Source organism: Nerophis lumbriciformis, linkage group LG08 (assembly GCF_033978685.3).
Source record: "Nerophis lumbriciformis linkage group LG08, RoL_Nlum_v2.1, whole genome shotgun sequence".
NCBI classification, from domain to species: domain Eukaryota; kingdom Metazoa; phylum Chordata; class Actinopteri; order Syngnathiformes; family Syngnathidae; genus Nerophis; species Nerophis lumbriciformis.
Window position 1 is genome coordinate 49,099,509 of NC_084555.2, and position 19,149 is coordinate 49,118,657.

At 41.1% G+C, this 19,149-nt stretch overlaps 1 protein-coding gene across 1 annotated transcript; it reads left to right on the forward strand.

The window, feature by feature from the left end:
• The first annotated feature begins 2,931 nt into the window (after positions 1-2,931).
• On the forward strand, positions 2,932-18,416 carry LOC133612018 (zona pellucida sperm-binding protein 4-like). The gene is made up of 8 exons (XM_061969234.2): positions 2,932-2,953; positions 3,024-3,208; positions 3,277-3,374; positions 12,589-12,746; positions 12,817-13,009; positions 13,081-13,267; positions 18,113-18,188; positions 18,314-18,416. The coding sequence occupies exons 1-8, from the start codon at positions 2,932-2,934 to the stop codon at positions 18,406-18,408; spliced, it is 1,014 nt and encodes a 337-aa protein (XP_061825218.1). The 3' UTR covers positions 18,409-18,416.
• Positions 18,417-19,149: the final 733 nt, after the last annotated feature.

Consider the following 19,149-nt stretch of genomic DNA (forward strand, 5'->3'; position numbering starts at 1 on the left):
CTTGGAGAGATTTTTAAGAGGCATGGAGTGTCTTATCACTTTTATGCAGACGACTGCCAAATTTATATGCCTATTTCAAAAGGCCACGGCCCCCTGACACCCCTTCTCAACTGTCTATGCGACGTCAAGGCTTGGTTAGCCCAGAATTTTTTAATAATGAATGAGGGAAAAACGGAAATTTTAGTTTTTGGTCCGGCCCTCGCTGACTTGGGACCATTGCAAAATGATGTGCGTCCCAAAGTTACCAGCCTTGGCGTCAATATAGACAGCGATTTTAAACCTGACAAACAAGTCAATGGCGTTTTAAAATCGTGTTTTTATCATCTTTGTCTTTTAGCAAAGGTAAAACCGTTTTTATCTTTTAACCTTTTTGAACAAGTCGTGCGTGCTTTTATTTCAAGTGGCCTGGACTACTTTATGCTGGCATTAGCCAAAAAGCTCTCTCCCGGTTGCAGTTAGTCCAGAATGCGGCAGCACGACTTTTAACAGGGGCCAGGAGACGCCAGCATATAACCCCAATCCTTGAGGGTTTGCACTGGCTCCCTGTTCATTTTAGAATTGATTTTAAAACCTTGCTGTTTGTTTTTAAAGCTTTACATGGACTGGCACCTCAGTATATCTCGGACCTCATCCAAATTTACAATCCTGCGCGCGCTCTGAGGTCCGAGAGCCAGCTCCAGCTCGTGGTGCCCAAGACCAGACTTAAAACCAGGGGAGACAGGGCCTTCTCTGTGGTCGGCCCTAAGCTCTGGAACACTCTGCCCCTCCATGTTCCAACTGCTCCCACAGTGGCCTAGTGGTTAGAGTGTCCGTCCTGAGATCGGTAGGTTGTGAGTTCAAACCCCGGCCGAGTCATACCAAAGACTATAAAAATGGGACCCATTACCTCCCTGCTTGGCACTCAGCATCAAGGGTTGGAATTGGGGGTTAAATCACCAAAATGATTCCCGGGCGCGGCCACCGCTGCTGCCCACTGCTCCCCTCACCTCCCAGGGGGTGATCAAGGGTGATGGGTCAAATGCAGAGAATAATTTCGCCACACCTAGTGTGTGTGTGACAATCATTGGTACTTTAAATTTAACTTTAACTTTAAGTCTCGTCTTAAGACCCACTTTTATTCTCTGGCTTTTAACACTACGTGAGTTGTGTGGTCCTCTGTTGTCCTCTGTGTTTTTAAAATGTTGATTTCTATTGTGTTGTGTTGCCCGGAAAAGGGTGGAGTGCCATCTCCGGGTTGGGGAGGAGATCTTGCCCCAAGTGGAGGAGTTCAAGTACCTCGGAGTCTTGTTCACGAGTGAGGGAAGAGTGGATCGTGAGATCGACAGGCGGATCGGTGCGGCGTCTTCAGTAATGCGGACGCTGTATCGATCCGTTGTGGTGAAGAAGGAGCTGAGCCGGAAGGCAAAGCTCTCAATTTACCGCTCGATCTACGTTCCCATCCTCACCTATGGTCATGAGCTTTGGGTCATGACCGAAAGGACAAGATCACGGGTACAAGCGGCCGAAATTAGTTTCCTCCGTCGGGTGGCGGGGCTCTCCCTTAGAGATAGGGTGAGAAGCTCTGCCATCCGGGGGGAGCTCAAAGTAAAGCCGCTGCTCCTCCACATGGAGAGGAGCCAGATGAGGTGGTTCGGGCATCTGGTCAGGATGCCACCCGAACGCCTCGCTAGGGAGGTGTTTAGGGCACGTCCGACTGGTAGGAGGCCGCGGGGAAGACCCAGGACACGTTGGGAAGACTATGTTTCCCGGCTGGCCTGGGAACGCCTCGGGGTCCCACAGGAAGAGCTGGACGAAGTGGCTGGGGAGAGGGAAGTCTGGGCTTCCCTGCTTAGGCTGCTGCCCCCGCGACCCGACCTCAGATAAGCGGAAGAAGATGGATGGATGGATGGATGATTTCTATTTACTGTTTTAATTGGTTTTACCCTTTAAAATTGTTTTTAATCATATTTATTTTATATTGTTTTTAATTGTGTTTAATATTGTTGTGCAGCACTTTGGAAACATTTTGTTGTTTAAATGTGCTATATAAATAAAGTGGATTGGATTGGTAAGGGTTTTATTGATGATAACAGTTTGAGCCTGCAACAAGATACACTACTTCCTATGAGACATTATTTCATTAAAATATAGAAGTCACAGAACAGATTGTTTAACTTTAAAAGCTCAAAGTAGGCCACTTCTGTTTGTTTATGAATTATACTTGAACTATTTCAAACCCGGCAACTCGCCCCCTCAATACTGCCAGTGCACATTAGTTGTTATTCCATCGAACGTTTGGCAAAAGGTAGCCCATCAGGCTTCATTGTGCTGTACATTTCTGTCAAAGGCACCTGAGTGAAGATTGGACAATGTGTTTATTTTGTCAAGACCTGGATAGAAGACAGCATGACCGCCACAGCTGTGGGTCATCCAGACCTTGTGAAGGTTTTCATAGTGTCACAGCTCAAACAAGTCGGGATTGTATTCATACGAGGCCCAGGTTAACAATGAGCGCAAATTCCAATTCATGTCTACCAACAAGGCTGTGATTTTTCAAACAGGATCTTTAATGTTGTCTGGATACATCCCAACTTGTATCTCCAGCATTTAACTTGCACTTGAGTGGTCAGTGTGCGTAGGGAAAAAAAAATATGTCAACATGACCCATGCATGCCAGATAAAAGTCAGGGTGTTGTTGCTACGTTTTCTTACAGCGGGAGTGTTCACTGTGAATCCCTGGCAATGAAGTTGATCTGTCTGCAAACGCTCTCCCTGCTCATGGGCTGTCTGTCCGGAGCTCAAAAGTCCACTGACCAATGGCCTATGATGCCAACCGACCACAAAAATCCGGCAGAACTTTGTGAGGTGGAAGCCCGTCACAAGATAGCGTGCGGCTCTGCAAGCATCTCCCCTTCTGATTGTCACAACATTGACTGCTGCCACGATGGCCACATGTGCTATTATAGAAAATGTGGTAGGTACACGATCTTGCTTGTGTGACTGCTTACTGTATATAGTCAAGTCAATAAAATTGCTCTCTTCAGTCACTCTTCAGTGCACCAAGGACGGCCAGATGATAGTGGTGGTGGCCAGAGAAGTCACCCTGCCAAATATCGACCTAGAGTCCATCTCATTCAATGAAAACGGGCTAGGATGCGGCACAGTTGACACCACTTCAGCTTTTGCCATCTACCAGTTCCCCATCACTGCCTGTGGCACTGTCGTGACGGTGAGGCAGATTTGATCTATCACTTTCATTCGGAAAAAACTTGTAATGCTGCAAACCTTCTGTAGGAGGAGGCTCAAGATGTGGTAATATATAAGAACCGGATGTCGGCCTCCTTTGAAGTTGCTGTTGGACTGCGGGGAGCGATTACCAGGGACAGCCAATACCAGTATGTGGGTCTTTTATGACTATACTTATTAGACACTGCTTTAGGTGGGCATTTGGAAAATATTACAAATATTCAACTGCTACAAATACTAAGGAAAGTGTTTTCATGCAACAAAAAGCAAAACTGATTCTTTAAACAGAAAACTAGTTGAATTCACAGCACTTCTGCTGTTGCAGCCTTCATTTTCCCTCAGTTCTTATCCATCAACCAATCTTTTATCGTTCCAAATCCCGGATACTACATAACAATTCAACGTCATAAGACATTGACCAGGGGTCGGCAACCCAACATGTTGAAAGAGCCATATTGGACCAAAAATACAAAAACAAATCTGTCTGGAGCCGCAAAAAATTAAAAGCCATATAGGGCAGGGCCGACATCCGGGCAACTGAGCTACATACGGGTTCTTCGAGCCATAGCAACCTGACTGGCGTTGAAAACAAACCGTCGCCATTACTCTTTAACCTGTCGACCTGCGCTGATTAAACCCGTCATTCTGCCTCCAAAATGCCAAAAAACTGTGTTGTTTTTGGTTGTGCAAACCACAACTGGAAACAGGGAAAACAAAGGTCGTATTTTGTTCTGCCAAAGCGTGCTAAAAGCCCACAGAGACGAGACAAATGGCTCGCAGCTTTACACCGGGAAAACGAGGACGGTTCTCACTGGAGTCCCCCAAAATCCCGGGTCGTGTGTTCGGATCACTTCGTTTCTGGTAAATATAAGGAACAAAAATCCACCTTCTTAACCACAACTTGGCTATACCGTCCATGCTAATGTTGAACCCGTTGAATTTTTACTGAATAGCTGAAGTTGTTGTTGTTGCACAACAATAACATACGGTATAAAGGCTATTTCCAGTAATTCAGCAAATAATAAATCATAATACTGAACTGAATTTGAATGAGCTCTCTACAGATATAATAAATATACAGATACTGGTAGCCACCGTGTCATCCTTATTATCATTTATCAACATACCTTGGGTGATTTAACAATTTTTATGTGATTTATTCGTTATATAACAACCGAAGCTAACAACCGACCTGGTGCGCTTGTGAGGTAGACATAAAGATTTCCAAATTCCATGTCCGGCCATTGTGTAGGATTATCAGTCCACGCATCTGCTGGAAGGCGGTAAGGGCAATCGTTTAATCCAACTACAGAACATTTTAACTCGTATCTTAACCTAGCCTCACTGGAAAGACTATTTACATAATCATACGCCATTTAGAACAGTTTAAAATGCCGTGAAAACCTCGTTAAATGCCTTTTCTGTCAATGCTGTGTTCGCTGTGAGCTGGTTTGTTTTCAACGAATTCAATATGGCGACCGGTTTCTTCGGGGATTGGCAGGCGGAAGTGACGTAGGTCCGCCCTCGCCTATTACATACAGATAGTGTGTCATGAGATATAAATTGAATTAAGATGACTTAAAGGAAACTAAATGACCTCAAATATAGCTACAAATGAGGCATAATGATGCAATATGTACATATAGCTAGCCTAAATAGCATGTTAGCATCGATTAGCTTGCAGTCATGCAGTGACCAAATATGTCTGATTAGCACTCCACACAAGTCAATAACATCAACAAAACTCACCTTTGCGCATTCATGCACAACATTAAAAGTTTGGTAGACAAAATGAAACAGAAAAAGAAGTGGCATAAAACACGTCCTAGAAAGTCGGAGAAAGTTATATATGTAAACAAACTACGGTGAGTTCAAGGACCGCCAAAATTAGTAGGACAAAACGGCGCTCGCCAAATACTCGAATCAGTGAGGCATGTTTAATATAAACAGTGTGCTTTAAAACAATTAGGGAGGTTTGCGTCATGTTTGCCCTTCTACGGAAACCATATTAAAACAATTTTTCATACATTTTTGAAAAGGCTCCAGAGAGCCACTAGGGCGGCGCTAAAGAGCCGCGGGTTGCCGACCCCTGACATAGACGGTCAGAATAAGTAAGGGCAACTTATTTATATGGCACATTTCACAAAAGCCACAAAGTGCTTTACATATTTGGTCTCAAATACTCAGAAAGCACTGAAAATACTATGCTACAAATCAGGAGAATACAAGAAAAGTAGTCGGAAAAATATAAGCTATAGGTTAAAAAGTTCGTTTTAGCTTTATCTTCAATGACCTGCTAAAGTTCATAGTGTCTATGGCAGTGGTTTTTAACCTTGTTGGAGGTACCGAACCCCAACAGTTTCATATGCGCATTCACCGAACCCTTCTTTAGTGAAAAATAAAATGTTTTTCTTTTTCAAATTCAAGACAAAGTTATATGTTTTTGGTAACACTTTAGTAAGGGGAACATATTCTAAGTAACAAAGACTTAATTTAGAGTTATTTGAACACTCGGGGAACATATTCTAAGCAACAAAGACTAAATTTAGAGTTATTTGGACACCAGGGGAACATATTCTAAGTAACAAAGACTACATTTAGAGTTATTTGGACACTAGGGGAACATATTCCCCTAAATTTAGAGTTATTTGGTCACTCAGGGAACATATTCTAAGCAACAAAGACTTAATTTAGAGTTATTTGGACACTAGGGGAACATATTCTAAGTAACAAAGACTAAATTTAGATTTATTTGGACACTAGGGGAACATATTCTAAGCAACAAAGACTAAATTTAGAGTTATTTGGACACTAGGGGAACATATTCTAAGCAACAAACACTAAATTTAGAGTTATTTGGACACTAGGGGAACATATTCTAAGTAACAAAGACTAAATTTAGAGTTATTTGGACACTAGGGGAACATATTCTAAGTAACAAAGACTTAATTTAGAGTTATTTGGACAATAGGGGAACATATTCTAAGCAACAAAGACTTAATTTAGAGTTATTTGGACACTAGGGGAATGTATTCTAAGTAAAAAAGACTTAATTTAGAGTTATTTGGACACTAGGGGAACATATTCTAAGCAACAAAGACTTAATTTAGAGTTATTTGGACACTAGGGGAACATATTCTAAGTAAAAGAGACTACATTTAGAGTTATTTGGACACTAGGGGAACATATTCTAAGTAACAAAGACTTAATTTAGAGTTATTTGGACACTAGGGGAACATATTCTAAGTAACAAAGACTACATTTAGAGTTATTTGGACACTCGGGGAACATATTCTAAGCAACAAAGACTTAATTTAGAGTTATTTGGACACTAGGGGAACATATTCTAAGTAAAAAAGACTTAATTTAGAGTTATTTGGACACTAGGGGAACATATTCTAAGTAACAAAGACTAAATTTAGAGTTATTTGGACACTCGGGGAACCTATTCTAAGTAACAAAGACTAAATTTAGAGTTATTTGGACACTAGGGGAACATATTCTAAGTAACAAAGACTTAATTTAGAGTTATTTGGACACTAGGGGAACATATTGTAAGTAACAAAGACTAAATTTAGAGTTATACATGGAAACAAACTACGGTGAGTTCAAGGACCGCCAAAATTAGTGGGACAAAACGGCGCTCGCCAAATACTCGAATCAGTGAAGCATGTTTAATACAAACAGTGTGCTTTATAACAATTGGGGAGGTTTGTGTCATGTTTGTCCTCCTTCAGAAACCATATTAACACAAAAAATGTATTTTTTTCCCCTCATCTTTTTTCATACATTTTCGAAAAAGCTCCAGAGAGCCACTAGGGCGGCGCTAAAGAGCCGCATGCGGCTCTAGAGCCGCGGGTTGCCGACCCCTGCTAAATTTAGAGTTATTTGGACACTAGGGGAACATATTCTAAGTAACAAAGACTTAATTTAGAGTTATTTGGACACTAGAGGAACATATTCTAAGTACAAAAGACTTAATTTAGAGTTATTTGGACACTAGGGGAACATATTCTAAGTAACAAAGACTTAATTTAGAGTTATTTGGACACTAGGGGAACATATTCTAAGTAACAAAGACTAAATTTAGAGTTATTTGGACACTAGGGGAACATATTCTGAGCAACAAAGACTAAATTTAGAGTTATTTGGACACTAGGGGAACATATTCTAAGCAACAAAGACTTAATTTAGAGTTATTTGGACACTAGGGGAACATATTCTAAGCAACAAAGACTTAATTTAGAGTTATTTGGACACGAGGGGAACATATTCTAAGTAACAAAGACTAAATTTAGAGTTATTTGGACACTAGAGGAACATATTCTAAGTAACAAAGACTTAATTTAGAGTTATTTGGACACTAGGGGAACATATTCTAAGTAACAAAGACTACATTTAGAGTTATTTGGACACAAGGGGAACATTCTAAGCAACAAAGACTTAATTTAGAGTTATTTGGACACTCGGGGAACATATTGTAAGTAACAAAGACTAAATTTAGAGTTATTTGGACACTAGGGGAACATATTCTAAGCAACAAAGACTTAATTTAGAGTTATTTGGACACTCGGGGAACATATTCTAAGTAACAAAGACTTAATTTAGAGTTATTTGGACACTAGGGGAAAATATTCTAAGTAACAAAGACTTAATTTAGAGTTATTTGGACACTAGGGGAACATATTCTAAGCAACAAAGACTTAATTTAGAGTTATTTGGACACTCGGGGAACATATTCTAAGTAACAAAGACTAAATTTAGAGTTATTTGGACACTAGGGAACATATTCTAAGCAACAAAGACTTAATTTAGAGTTATTTGGACACTAGGGGAATATATTCTAAGTAACAAAGACTTAATTTAGAGTTATTTGGACACTAGGGGAACATATTCTAAGTAACAAAGACTTAATTTAGAGTTATTTGGACACTAGGGGAAAATATTCTAAGTAACAAAGACTTAATTTAGAGTTATTTGGACACTAGGGGAACATATTCTAAGCAACAAAGACTTAATTTAGAGTTATTTGGACACTCGGGGAACATATTCTAAGTAACAAAGACTAAATTTAGAGTTATTTGGACACTAGGGAACATATTCTAAGCAACAAAGACTTAATTTAGAGTTATTTGGACACTAGGGGAATATATTCTAAGTAACAAAGACTTAATTTAGAGTTATTTGGACACTAGGGGAACATATTCGAAGTAACAAAGACTAAATTTAGAGTTATTTGGACACTCGGGGAACATATTCTAAGCAACAAAAACTAAATTTAGAGTTATTTGGACACTAGGGGAACGTATTCTAAGCAACAAAGACTTAATTTAGAGTTATTTGGACAATAGGGGAACATATTGTAAGTAACAAAGACTAAATTTAGAGTTATTTGGACACTAGGGGAACATATACTAAGTAACAAAGACTACATTTAGAGTTATTTGGACACTAGGGGAACATATTCTAAGTTACAAAGACTTAATTTAGAGTTATTTGGACACTAGGGGAACATATTCTAAGTAACAAAGACTTAATTTAGAGTTATTTGGACACTCGAGGAACATATTCTAAGCAACAAAGACTACATTTAGAGTTATTTGGACACTAGGGGAACATATTCTAAGTAACAAAGATTTAATTTAGAGTTATTTGGACACTAGGGGAACATATTCTAAGCAACAAAGACTTAATTTAGAGTTATTTGGACACTAGGGGAACATATTCTAAGTAACAAAGACTAAATTTAGAGTTATTTGGACACTAGGGGAACATATTCTAAGCAACAAAGACTTAATTTAGAGTTATTTGGACACTAGGGGAACATATTCTAAGTAACAAAGACTTAATTTAGAGTTATTTGGATACTCAGGGAACATATTCTAAGTAACAAAGACTAAATTTAGAGTTATTTGGACACTAGGGGAACATAATCTAAGCAACAAATACTTAATTTAGAGTTATTTGGACACTAGGGGAACATATTCTAAGTAACAAAGACTACATTTAGAGTTATTTGGACACTAGGGGAACATATTCTAAGTAACAAAGACTACATTTAGAGTTATTTGGACACGAGGGGAACACATTCTAAGTAACAAAGACTACATTTAGAGTTATTTGGACACCAGGGGAACATATTCTAAGCAACAAAGACTTAATTTAGAGTTATTTGGACACTCAGGGAACATATTCTAAGTAACAAAGACTTAATTTAGAGTTATTTGGACACTAGGGGAACATATTCTAAGCAACAAAGACTAAATTTAGAGTTATTTGGACACTCGGGGAACATATTCTAAGCAACAAAGACTTAATTTAGAGTTATTTGGACACTAGGGGAACATATTCTAAGTAACAAAGACTAAATTTAGAGTTATTTGGACACTAGGGGAACATATTCTAAGCAACAAAGACTTAATTTAGAGTTATTTGGACACTAGGGGAACATATTCTAAGCAACAAAGACTAAATTTAGAGTTATTTGGACACTCGGGGAACATATTCTAAGTAACAAAGACTTAATTTAGAGTTATTTGGACACTAGGGGAACATATTCTAAGCAACAAAGACTTAATTTAGAGTTATTTGGACACTAGGGGAACATATTCTAAGTAACAAAGACTTAATTTAGAGTTATTTGGACACTAGGAGAACATATTCTAAGTAACAAAGACTTAATTTAGAGTTATTTGGACACTAGGGGAACATATTCTAAGTAACAAAGACTAAATTTAGAGTTATTTGGACACTCGGGGAATATATTCTAAGCAACAAAGACTAAATTCAGAGTTATTTGGACACTCGGGGAACATATTCTAAGCAACAAAGACTTAATTTAGAGTTATTTGGACACTCGGGGAACATAGTCTAAGCAACAAAAACTAAATTTAGAGTTATTTGGACACTAGGGGAACGTATTCTAAGCAACAAAGACTTAATTTAGAGTTATTTGGACACTAGGGGAACATATTGTAAGTAACAAAGACTAAATTTAGAGTTATTTGGACACTAGGGGAACATATTCTAAGTAACAAAGACTTAATTTAGAGTTATTTGGACACTAGGGGAACATATTCTAAGTAACAAAGACTAAATTTAGAGTTATTTGGACACTAGGGGAACATATTCTAAGTAACAAAGACTTAATTTAGAGTTATTTGGACACTCGGGGAACATATTCTAAGCAACAAAGACTTAATTTAGAGTTATTTGGACACTAGAGGAACATATTCTAAGTAACAAAGACTAAATTTAGAGTTATTTGGACACGAGGGGAACATATTCTAAGCAAAAAAGACTTAATTTAGAGTTATTTGGACACTAGGGGAACATATTCTAAGCAACAAAGACTAAATTTAGAGTTATTTGGACACTAGGGGAACATATTTTAAGCAACAAAGACTAAATTTAGAGTTATTTGGACACTCGGGGAACATATTCTAAGTAACAAAGACTAAATTTAGAGTTATTTGGACACTCGGGGAACATGTTCTAAGCAACAAAGACTAAATTCAGAGTTATTTGGACACTAGGGGAACATATTCTAAGCAACAAAGACTTAATTTAGAGTTATTTGGACACTAGGGGAACATATTCTAAGTAACAAAGACTTAATTTAGAGTTATTTGGACACGAGGGGAACATATTCTAAGTAACAAAGACTTAATTTAGAGTTATTTGGACACTAGGGGAACATATTGTAAGTAACAAAGACTACATTTAGAGTTATTTGGACACTAGGGGAACATATTCTAAGTTACAAAGACGTATTTAAGAGTTATTTGGACACTAGGGGAACATATTCTAAGTAACAAAGACTTAATTTAGAGTTATTTGGACACTAGGGGAACATATTCTAAGTAACAAAGACTTAATTTAGAGGTATTTGGACACTAGGGGAACATATACTAAGTAACAAAGACTACATTTAGAGTTATTTGGACACTAGGGGAACATATTCTAAGCAACAAAGACTTAATTTAGAGTTATTTGGACACTAGGGGAACATATTCTAAGTAACAAAGACTTAATTTAGAGTTATTTGGACACAAGGGGAACCTATTCTAAGTAACAAAGACTAAATTTAGAGTTATTTGGACACGAGGGGAACATATTCTAAGTAACAAAGACTAAATTTAGAGTTATTTGGACACTAGGGGAACATATTCTAAGCAACAAAGACTAAATTTAGAGTTATTTGGACACTAGGGGAACATATTCTAAGTAACAAAGACTTAATTTAGAGTTATTTGGACACTCGGGGAACATATTCTAAGCAACAAAGACTAAATTTAGAGTTATTTGGACACTAGGGGAACATATTCTAAGCAACAAAGACTTAATTTAGAGTTATTTGGACACTAGGGGAACATATTCTAAGTAACAAAGACCTAATTTAGAGTTATTTGGACACTAGGGGAACATATTCTAAGTAACAAAGACTTAATTTAGAGTTATTTGGACACTAGGGGAACATATCCTAAGTAACAAAGACTTAATTTAGAGTTATTTGGACACTAGGGGAACATATACTAAGTAACAAAGACTTAATTTAGTTATTTGGTGCTTGTTAGGGCCAGGGTTAAAGGGTTAGAGTTATAATAAGGCATTAATAAGTACTTAATAATGACTAGTTAAGAGCCAATATGTTACTAATTTGCATGTTAACAAACAAGTAATTAATGGTGAATATGTTCCCCATACTAAAGTGTTACCATGTTTTTTTTACTGGTGCACAAAATGAACCGTGCATGAACATCACCTTGTTCAAAGAACAAAACCAACACAGTGCATAAACTCACAACAAATTACACACCTGCAAACCAGTCAGCTGTTGCCGTATCCGTAATACGCCGATAGGGAGAAGATTGTATTTTCACGATGAGTCGGGTGTGTTTTGACCTCCGCCGAACCCCTAGGTCGACTCACCGAACCCCTAGGGTTCCATCGAACCCAGGTTAAGAACCACTGGTCTATGGATATTGTCTTTCATCCAGGTCATTGTATTCTCAGGATCAATCCATCGCAACTGGTTTGTCGTAGAAAACGTTTTGCCTTCTCATCCAAGAAGGCTTCATCAGTTCATGTTGCTATCGATTGAATAAAGTTCATAGTGTTATTTCTTAAATCAAATACTGGTACACATGCATAATTTAATGACCTCTATGGAAAAATTGTATTTTGCAAAAATGATATTGCAAACAAAGGGATAGGTGGTTCAATTATGATTACCACAAGACCGTCCAAATTGACCATTTGTACCTTGCAACCTTGTATTGGATTGCAGGTGTGCCCTAAAGTGGCCAGCGAGCATGTACTGTATATTCTAAGAAAAACATGAATTGTCCTGGTTCCTCGAAGGGTGCTTTTGCAGTGTAAATATGCGGGCTTGTCCACTGAAGCGCTGGTCGTTGAGGTGGACCAGCTTCCTCAACCGAATCCAGCTGCAGCTCCTGGGCCCTTAAATGTGGAGCTCCGGCTGGGCAGTGGAGTGTGCACAACCAAGGGTTGTGTTGAAGGTGAGCATAAAGGTGTTAGTCCGCATTGGAAATGACTTTGATTTAAGCGTTGACATTTTTCCGTACACAGAGGACGTGGCCTACAATTCTTTCTATGAGGACAGTGACTACCCGCTGGTAAAAGTGCTCAGAGAGCCGGTGTATGTTGAGGTCAGAATGCTGGCAAGGACTGACCCCAACCTGATGTTGACTCTTGGGCGATGCTGGGCCACTGCTGCCCCCCAGCCTCATAGCGTGCCTCAGTGGGACTTGCTGATTGATGGGTAAGAGTATGTTGAAGTCCTCACCTGATTTTGTAGATTTACTGTATGATCTCTTATCTCTCTGTGATCAGATGCCCTTACGTGAATGACAATTACCAGACCACTCAGGTTCCAGTTGGCCCCTCTTCAGGCCTCATGTACCCCACCCACCATAGGAGATTTATCTTCAAGATGTTCCATTTCTTGTCCACTGTGGTAAATTATTCCGGCAAGGGCGGAGTCAAAGATCCTGAAGTTACAAATCCTCTCAAGCGAAAGGTGGGTGATGCAAAAATAGGGATATATAATAGCTTTTCACAGACATCGTATCTTAATTAATCTCCCGGCACCACCGTTTCACCCTAAGGGGCATGTGATCTCAGTGTTTCCCACACATTCATTTATTTGTGGCGGCCCGCCACGAAAGAATTACGTCCGCCACAAATGGATTTTTCGTCTTTTGACTCGCTCGACCGCTCATAAAAGCAATGGGACTGTCTGTGAATGTTGCTTGTAGTTACAACTCCGGTGCAGTAGGTGGCGGTAGCCTACTATGCATTGTAACTCCGCCAATAGCACTTAATTCACCTGGTGGGCCAGAAGAAGAAGAAGAAGAGGGACGGACGGACGGACGAACGGGATCAAAATACGAGGGTAATATAGGTTATAGGTAGATAGGTTATAGCTGCATTGCTCGCGGCTCGTCATATATTTAACGTTAATCCGCGATTTCACCGAGCGTTTCACTGACGGTGAGCAGCCTGACGCTGCTTCATTAACACCGCCGCTGTTTGACTCGGGGGCCGGGGCAGACGCACGTAGTAACAGTCACCTGTTTTCATACCGACGAGCTAACGTGTCCAGGTTATAACCCTGTTGTCAATAAACACACGTGGACTGAAGCTAAATTGTCCACTGTCCACTGCAGCATGTGAATGCAATGAAAATAATACAATCTGAGCCAACCAGCTGTTAAAATGTTGTCCAGGTTAATGTTTTGGCCATTAAAGGCCCTTCATTTCAAGATTTCAACTGTGATCGGGCTTTAAACAGGTGGCTGACCTGTTCAGATGGGTGTAACTGCTACTGGTCAAATAATAAGAAATAGCATTTAATTTTACACGTATGCAATGCCATTTAAATGTAATTATAGATAATAATAAGAAATACTGTGTAGTGTTGTAAATAGTCAACGGGAAGAATTTTAGTAAGATATAAGCCATGAGCACTACACAGCCAGAAAAAAACCTAGGCAGGACAAGTAAAAATATTGGGGCAAGTAGATTTGAGAAGTCGGGCAAGTAGAAAAAAACCTTAACGTTGAACCCTGCATGTGTTGAGCTGCTGCCGCTTAAGGTTAGACGGCACTGTACATAGAGCGGTTCTGCTCGTTAGTAATAAATTCTATTGTTGGATGTTCACTCCTTCACACAGATGAGTATAGAAAAATATTTTCAACGGCCGAAAAGGGCTCGACTTGGAGAGGAGGTAGGCCTACAGTCCGGACCACAGGTGCGACCTGTTCAGCAGCAGCAGGAGGAGGAGGAGGAGGTTGACTGACTGTGGCAGGACACCTCTGCCTCTGTTTCACTTCATGTTGCTGGTAAATAATATGGTTGTAGTAGTAGGCTAAAGTTAAATTATTTAGTATTCACTAATTAAAGGGGCAGAGCTTTAAGAGACATTTTAGCTTTTATATTTTATAAGATGTATTTTTTGTAAGAACCACAATTAATAAATATATTTCAGTGAATCACTAATTGTTCAAATCTGTATATAAATATGTACATAAAATGTTGTAATTATATTCCAACTCCGCGTTCTTCTTGGTCATCGCCGCTACCCCCCGACCACACCACCACAAATAGATGCCTGTCCTGTGGGAAACACTGGATCTCACTAGTAAGTAAGTACATTTTATTTATAAAGCGCTTTTCACAGATAAAATTCCAAAGCGCTGTATAAAACAGAGGTGAAGTAAAACAACAATTAAATTAAAACAACAGGGGCAACATCATAAAAATGATTTAAAAAAAGTGGATTCAAAATGATACTTAAAAGGTGCATTAACTAAAAGCCTTACTAAAAAGAGAAGTCTTCAAATCTTTCTTAAAAGTGTCAACACAGTCAAGATCACAGAGGGACCGGTGCATGTTGTTCCAGAGTCTGGGAGCTATAGCCTGGAATGCCAGGTCTTCACGGGTTTTAGAATGAGTTTTTTGGGATCTTTAGAAGACCCTAGCCTGAAGAACGGAGGCTGCGCCCTGAAGAGTAGGGGCTAGAGATGCGCGGATAGGCAATTATTTAATCCGCAACCGCATCACAAAAGTCGTCAACCATCCGCATCCACCCGAACTAACATTTAATCAAAACCGCACCCGCCCGCACCCGCCCGTTGTTATATATCTAATATAGACGATGCAAGGCATTAGTGAGGTTATAAAGCTTTTGCCTGTTAAAGAAAGGAGACTGATCCAATGCAGCAGAGACATTCAATGCGTGCCACGCTGTCACGGCCCAGACGCACACCAGTGCGCAATCATCTGGGAGCCGCGCTGAGCGCACCTCCAAGCGCGCTCGCGCCACTCAAACTGCTGCAGGCAGCTGCGTTCTATCTTGTTTTAACATCCTGTGGCACTCTTCTGGGATCACGGCGGACGAAACTGCTCATGCTCAGGGTGTTTGTGGAGATTCGGGGTTTTGCACAAATGTGATGCACCATGTTAGATGTCCCGGTTTTGTGACTGTCGTAGACATAAACAGCGTCGCAGCTCTTGCAAATCACGTAGCCAGCATTACTATCATCCTGATTTACAACCTCATAAAAAAAGAGTCCACGCTGAACTTTTCTGGCCTTTTTTTCCCCTGGTCTTTAGTATTCCTTTTTTTAGTTTGTCGCGTACCACGTTTGCTGCCGGCGTTGCCATCTCTTTTTTTTTTTTCTTCTTCTGTTGTGGCATGCTGCAGGTGCCTGCTCGTTTTTCGTATGTGGGTAACAACATTTAACTATGTATATATATTTCCGAATTGGTTTAACTGCCACCCGCCTGAATCTATTTAAAATCTTTTTTTTTTTAATTTCAACCGCCCGACCCGACCCGCGGATAAAATCTAATTTTTTTTTATTTCAACCGCCCGACCCGCGGATAATCCGCGGATAATCCGTGGACTCCGCGGTTGTGTCCGCAAACCGCGCATCTCTAGTAGGGGCATAACAAGTCAGTGATGTACTGAGGGGCCCCACCATGCAACTGAAGAGTACGGAAAGTCAGGACTAAAATCTTAAACTCAATGTCAAATTTGACTGGAAGCCAACAAAGACTGGATAAATATGGGCTGTTCTGGGTGCACCTGTCAAAAGTCTGGCAGCTGCATTTTGTACCGTCCGAAGTCTCTTTAGCGTTGACTTGTTGAAAAGGGTGAAGAGAGAATTGCAATAGTCAATACCAGATGAAATGAACGTGTGAATGATAATTTCCAGATCCAATTTTGACAGCAAATTTCTCACTTTAGAAATATTTCTGAGGTGATAAAAACAGTTTTTGGTCAGTTGACGGCAGTGACCCTCCAAATGACCCTCTAAGAGGCTATAATTACTTTTTTAATGGCTGATACCACCAGGTATCGCACAAGACATTTTTATCACACTACGCACTGCCCACAAAAACAGATGTGGCATCGGTAAAGCTGACTTACAGTTGCATCTAAACCAAATGTGTTGTGTATTCATAGTTATTACTTTCCTAAAACGCATTTGTGCAAATAAACGACTCCTCTGCTACCCATCCATCCATCCATCTTCTTCCGCTTATCCGAGGTCGGGTCGCGGGGGCAGCAGCCTAAGCAGGGAAGTCCAGACTTCCCTCTCCCCAGCCACTTCGTCCAGCTCTTCCTGTGGGACCCCGAGGCCTTCCCAGGCCAGCCGGGAGACACAGTCTTCCCAACGTGTCCTGGGTCTTCCCCGCGGCCTCCTACCGGTCGGACGTGCCCTAAACCCCTCCCTAGGGAGGCGTTCGGGTGGCATCCTGACCAGATGCCCGAACCACCTCACCTGGCTCCTCTCCATGTGGAGGAGCAGCGGCTTTACTTTGAGCTCCCCCCGCATGGCAGAGCTTCTCACCCTATCTCTAAGGGAGAGCCCCGCCACCCGGCGGAGGAAACTCATTTCGGCCGCTTGTACCCGTGATCTTGTCCTTTCGGTCATAACCCAAAGCTCATGACCATAGGTGAGGATGGGAATGTAGATCGACCGGTAAATTGAGAGCTTTGCCTTCCGGCTCAGCTCCTTCTTCACCACAACGGATCGATACAGCGTCCGCATTACTGAAGACGCCGCACCGATCCGCCTGTCGATCTCACGATCCACTCTTCCCTCACTCGTGAACAAGACTCCGAAGTACTTGAACTCCTCCACTTGGGGCAAGATCTCCTCCCCAACCCGGAGATGGCACTCCACCCTTTTCCGGGCGAGAACCATGGACTCGGACTTGGAGGTGCTGATTCTCATCCCAGTCGCTTCACACTCAGCTGCGAACCGATCCAGTGAGAGCTGAAGATCCTGGCCAGATGAAGCCATCAGGACCACATCATCTGCAAAAAGCAGAGACCTAATTCTGCAGCCACCAAACCAGATCCCCTCAACGCCTTGACTGCGCCTACAAATTCTGTCCATAAAAGTTATGAACAGAATCGGTGACAAAGGGCAGCCTTGGCGGAGTCCAACCCTCACTGGAAACGTGTCCGACTTACTACCGGCAATGCGGACCAAGCTCTGACACTGATCATACAGGGAGCGGACTGCCACAATCAGACAGTCCGATACCCCGTACTCTGAGCACTCCCCACAGGACTTCCCGAGGGACACGGTCGAATGCCTTCTCCAAGTCCACAAAAAACATGTAGACTGGTTGGGCAAACTCCCGTGCACCCTCAAGGACCCTGCCGAGAGTATAGAGCTGGTCCACAGTTCCACGACCAGGACGAAAACCACACTGTTCCTCCTGAATCCGAGGTTCGACCATCCGGCGTAGCCTCCTCTCCAGTACACCTGAATAGACCTTACCGGGAAGGCTGAGGAGCTACTGTGCAGGAGCAAAAAAAAAACATATTTTTACTCTCCTCCAGGTGTACATCCACTGCTACGCATCTGTGTGTCAGCCGTCAGCCGAAAACACCTGTCATCCCAGGTGCTTCCGGACGCGTAAGTGCAAATCATTTAGAATATACACGAGTTCAGATATGATATATGATGTGTTATGTATTTGTGGACCTCAAAACTAACGGTAAAGGTGACACGCAATTACATGCGTCTTGTTTCCTACACAGTCAGGGACCTCGGCAGCGCCACTTTCCAAAAGACCAATGAGCAGGACAGCGCTTTGGTTACCAGTTTGGAGATTCAGTATATTGAGAGGAACTGAAGTGTGGCGTCGCATAACAACAAATATTTGCTCCTTGTTTGAAATAAACATCAATGTTACCAAAGGTGTTGTCATGAAAAGTTGATTTTTATTAAAAAGTTACACACAGGGAGAATGTATTAGACTGCATGATTTCATGTATCTGTTTACTTCCATTTGGTCTTCATCATGCCAAAGCCCTTTTTTTTGTGATTCTTTGTGCCGATGGCACAAATCTGTAAAAGAATAATACAGGTTACCCATTCAGTCAATAGCTTGATAATGGTGAGACACTTTCATATGATCCATCAATACACATATCCAAGACATCCATCCATCCGTTTTCTACCGCTTATTCCTTTCAGGGTCGTGGGGGGCACTGGAGCCTATCTCAGCTACAATCGGGCGGAAGGCGGGGTACACCCTGGACAAGTCGCCACCTCATCACAGGGACAACACAGATAGACAGACAACATTCACACGCTAGAGCCAATTTTAGTGTTGCCAATCAACCTATCCCCAGGTGCATGTCTTTGGAAGTGGGAGGAAGCCGGAGTACCCGGAGGGAACCCACGCAGTCACGGGGAGAACATGCAAACTCCACACAGAAAGATCCAGAGCGCAGGATCGAACCCAGGACCTTCGTATTGTGGGACAAACACACTTTATAAACGCAACATTTGGTAGTTTCGGGATTTTTTTGGTCAGTTAATAGAATATTGGATATAATCAGTTGTAGAAGTAATGGGCAGCACGGCAAAC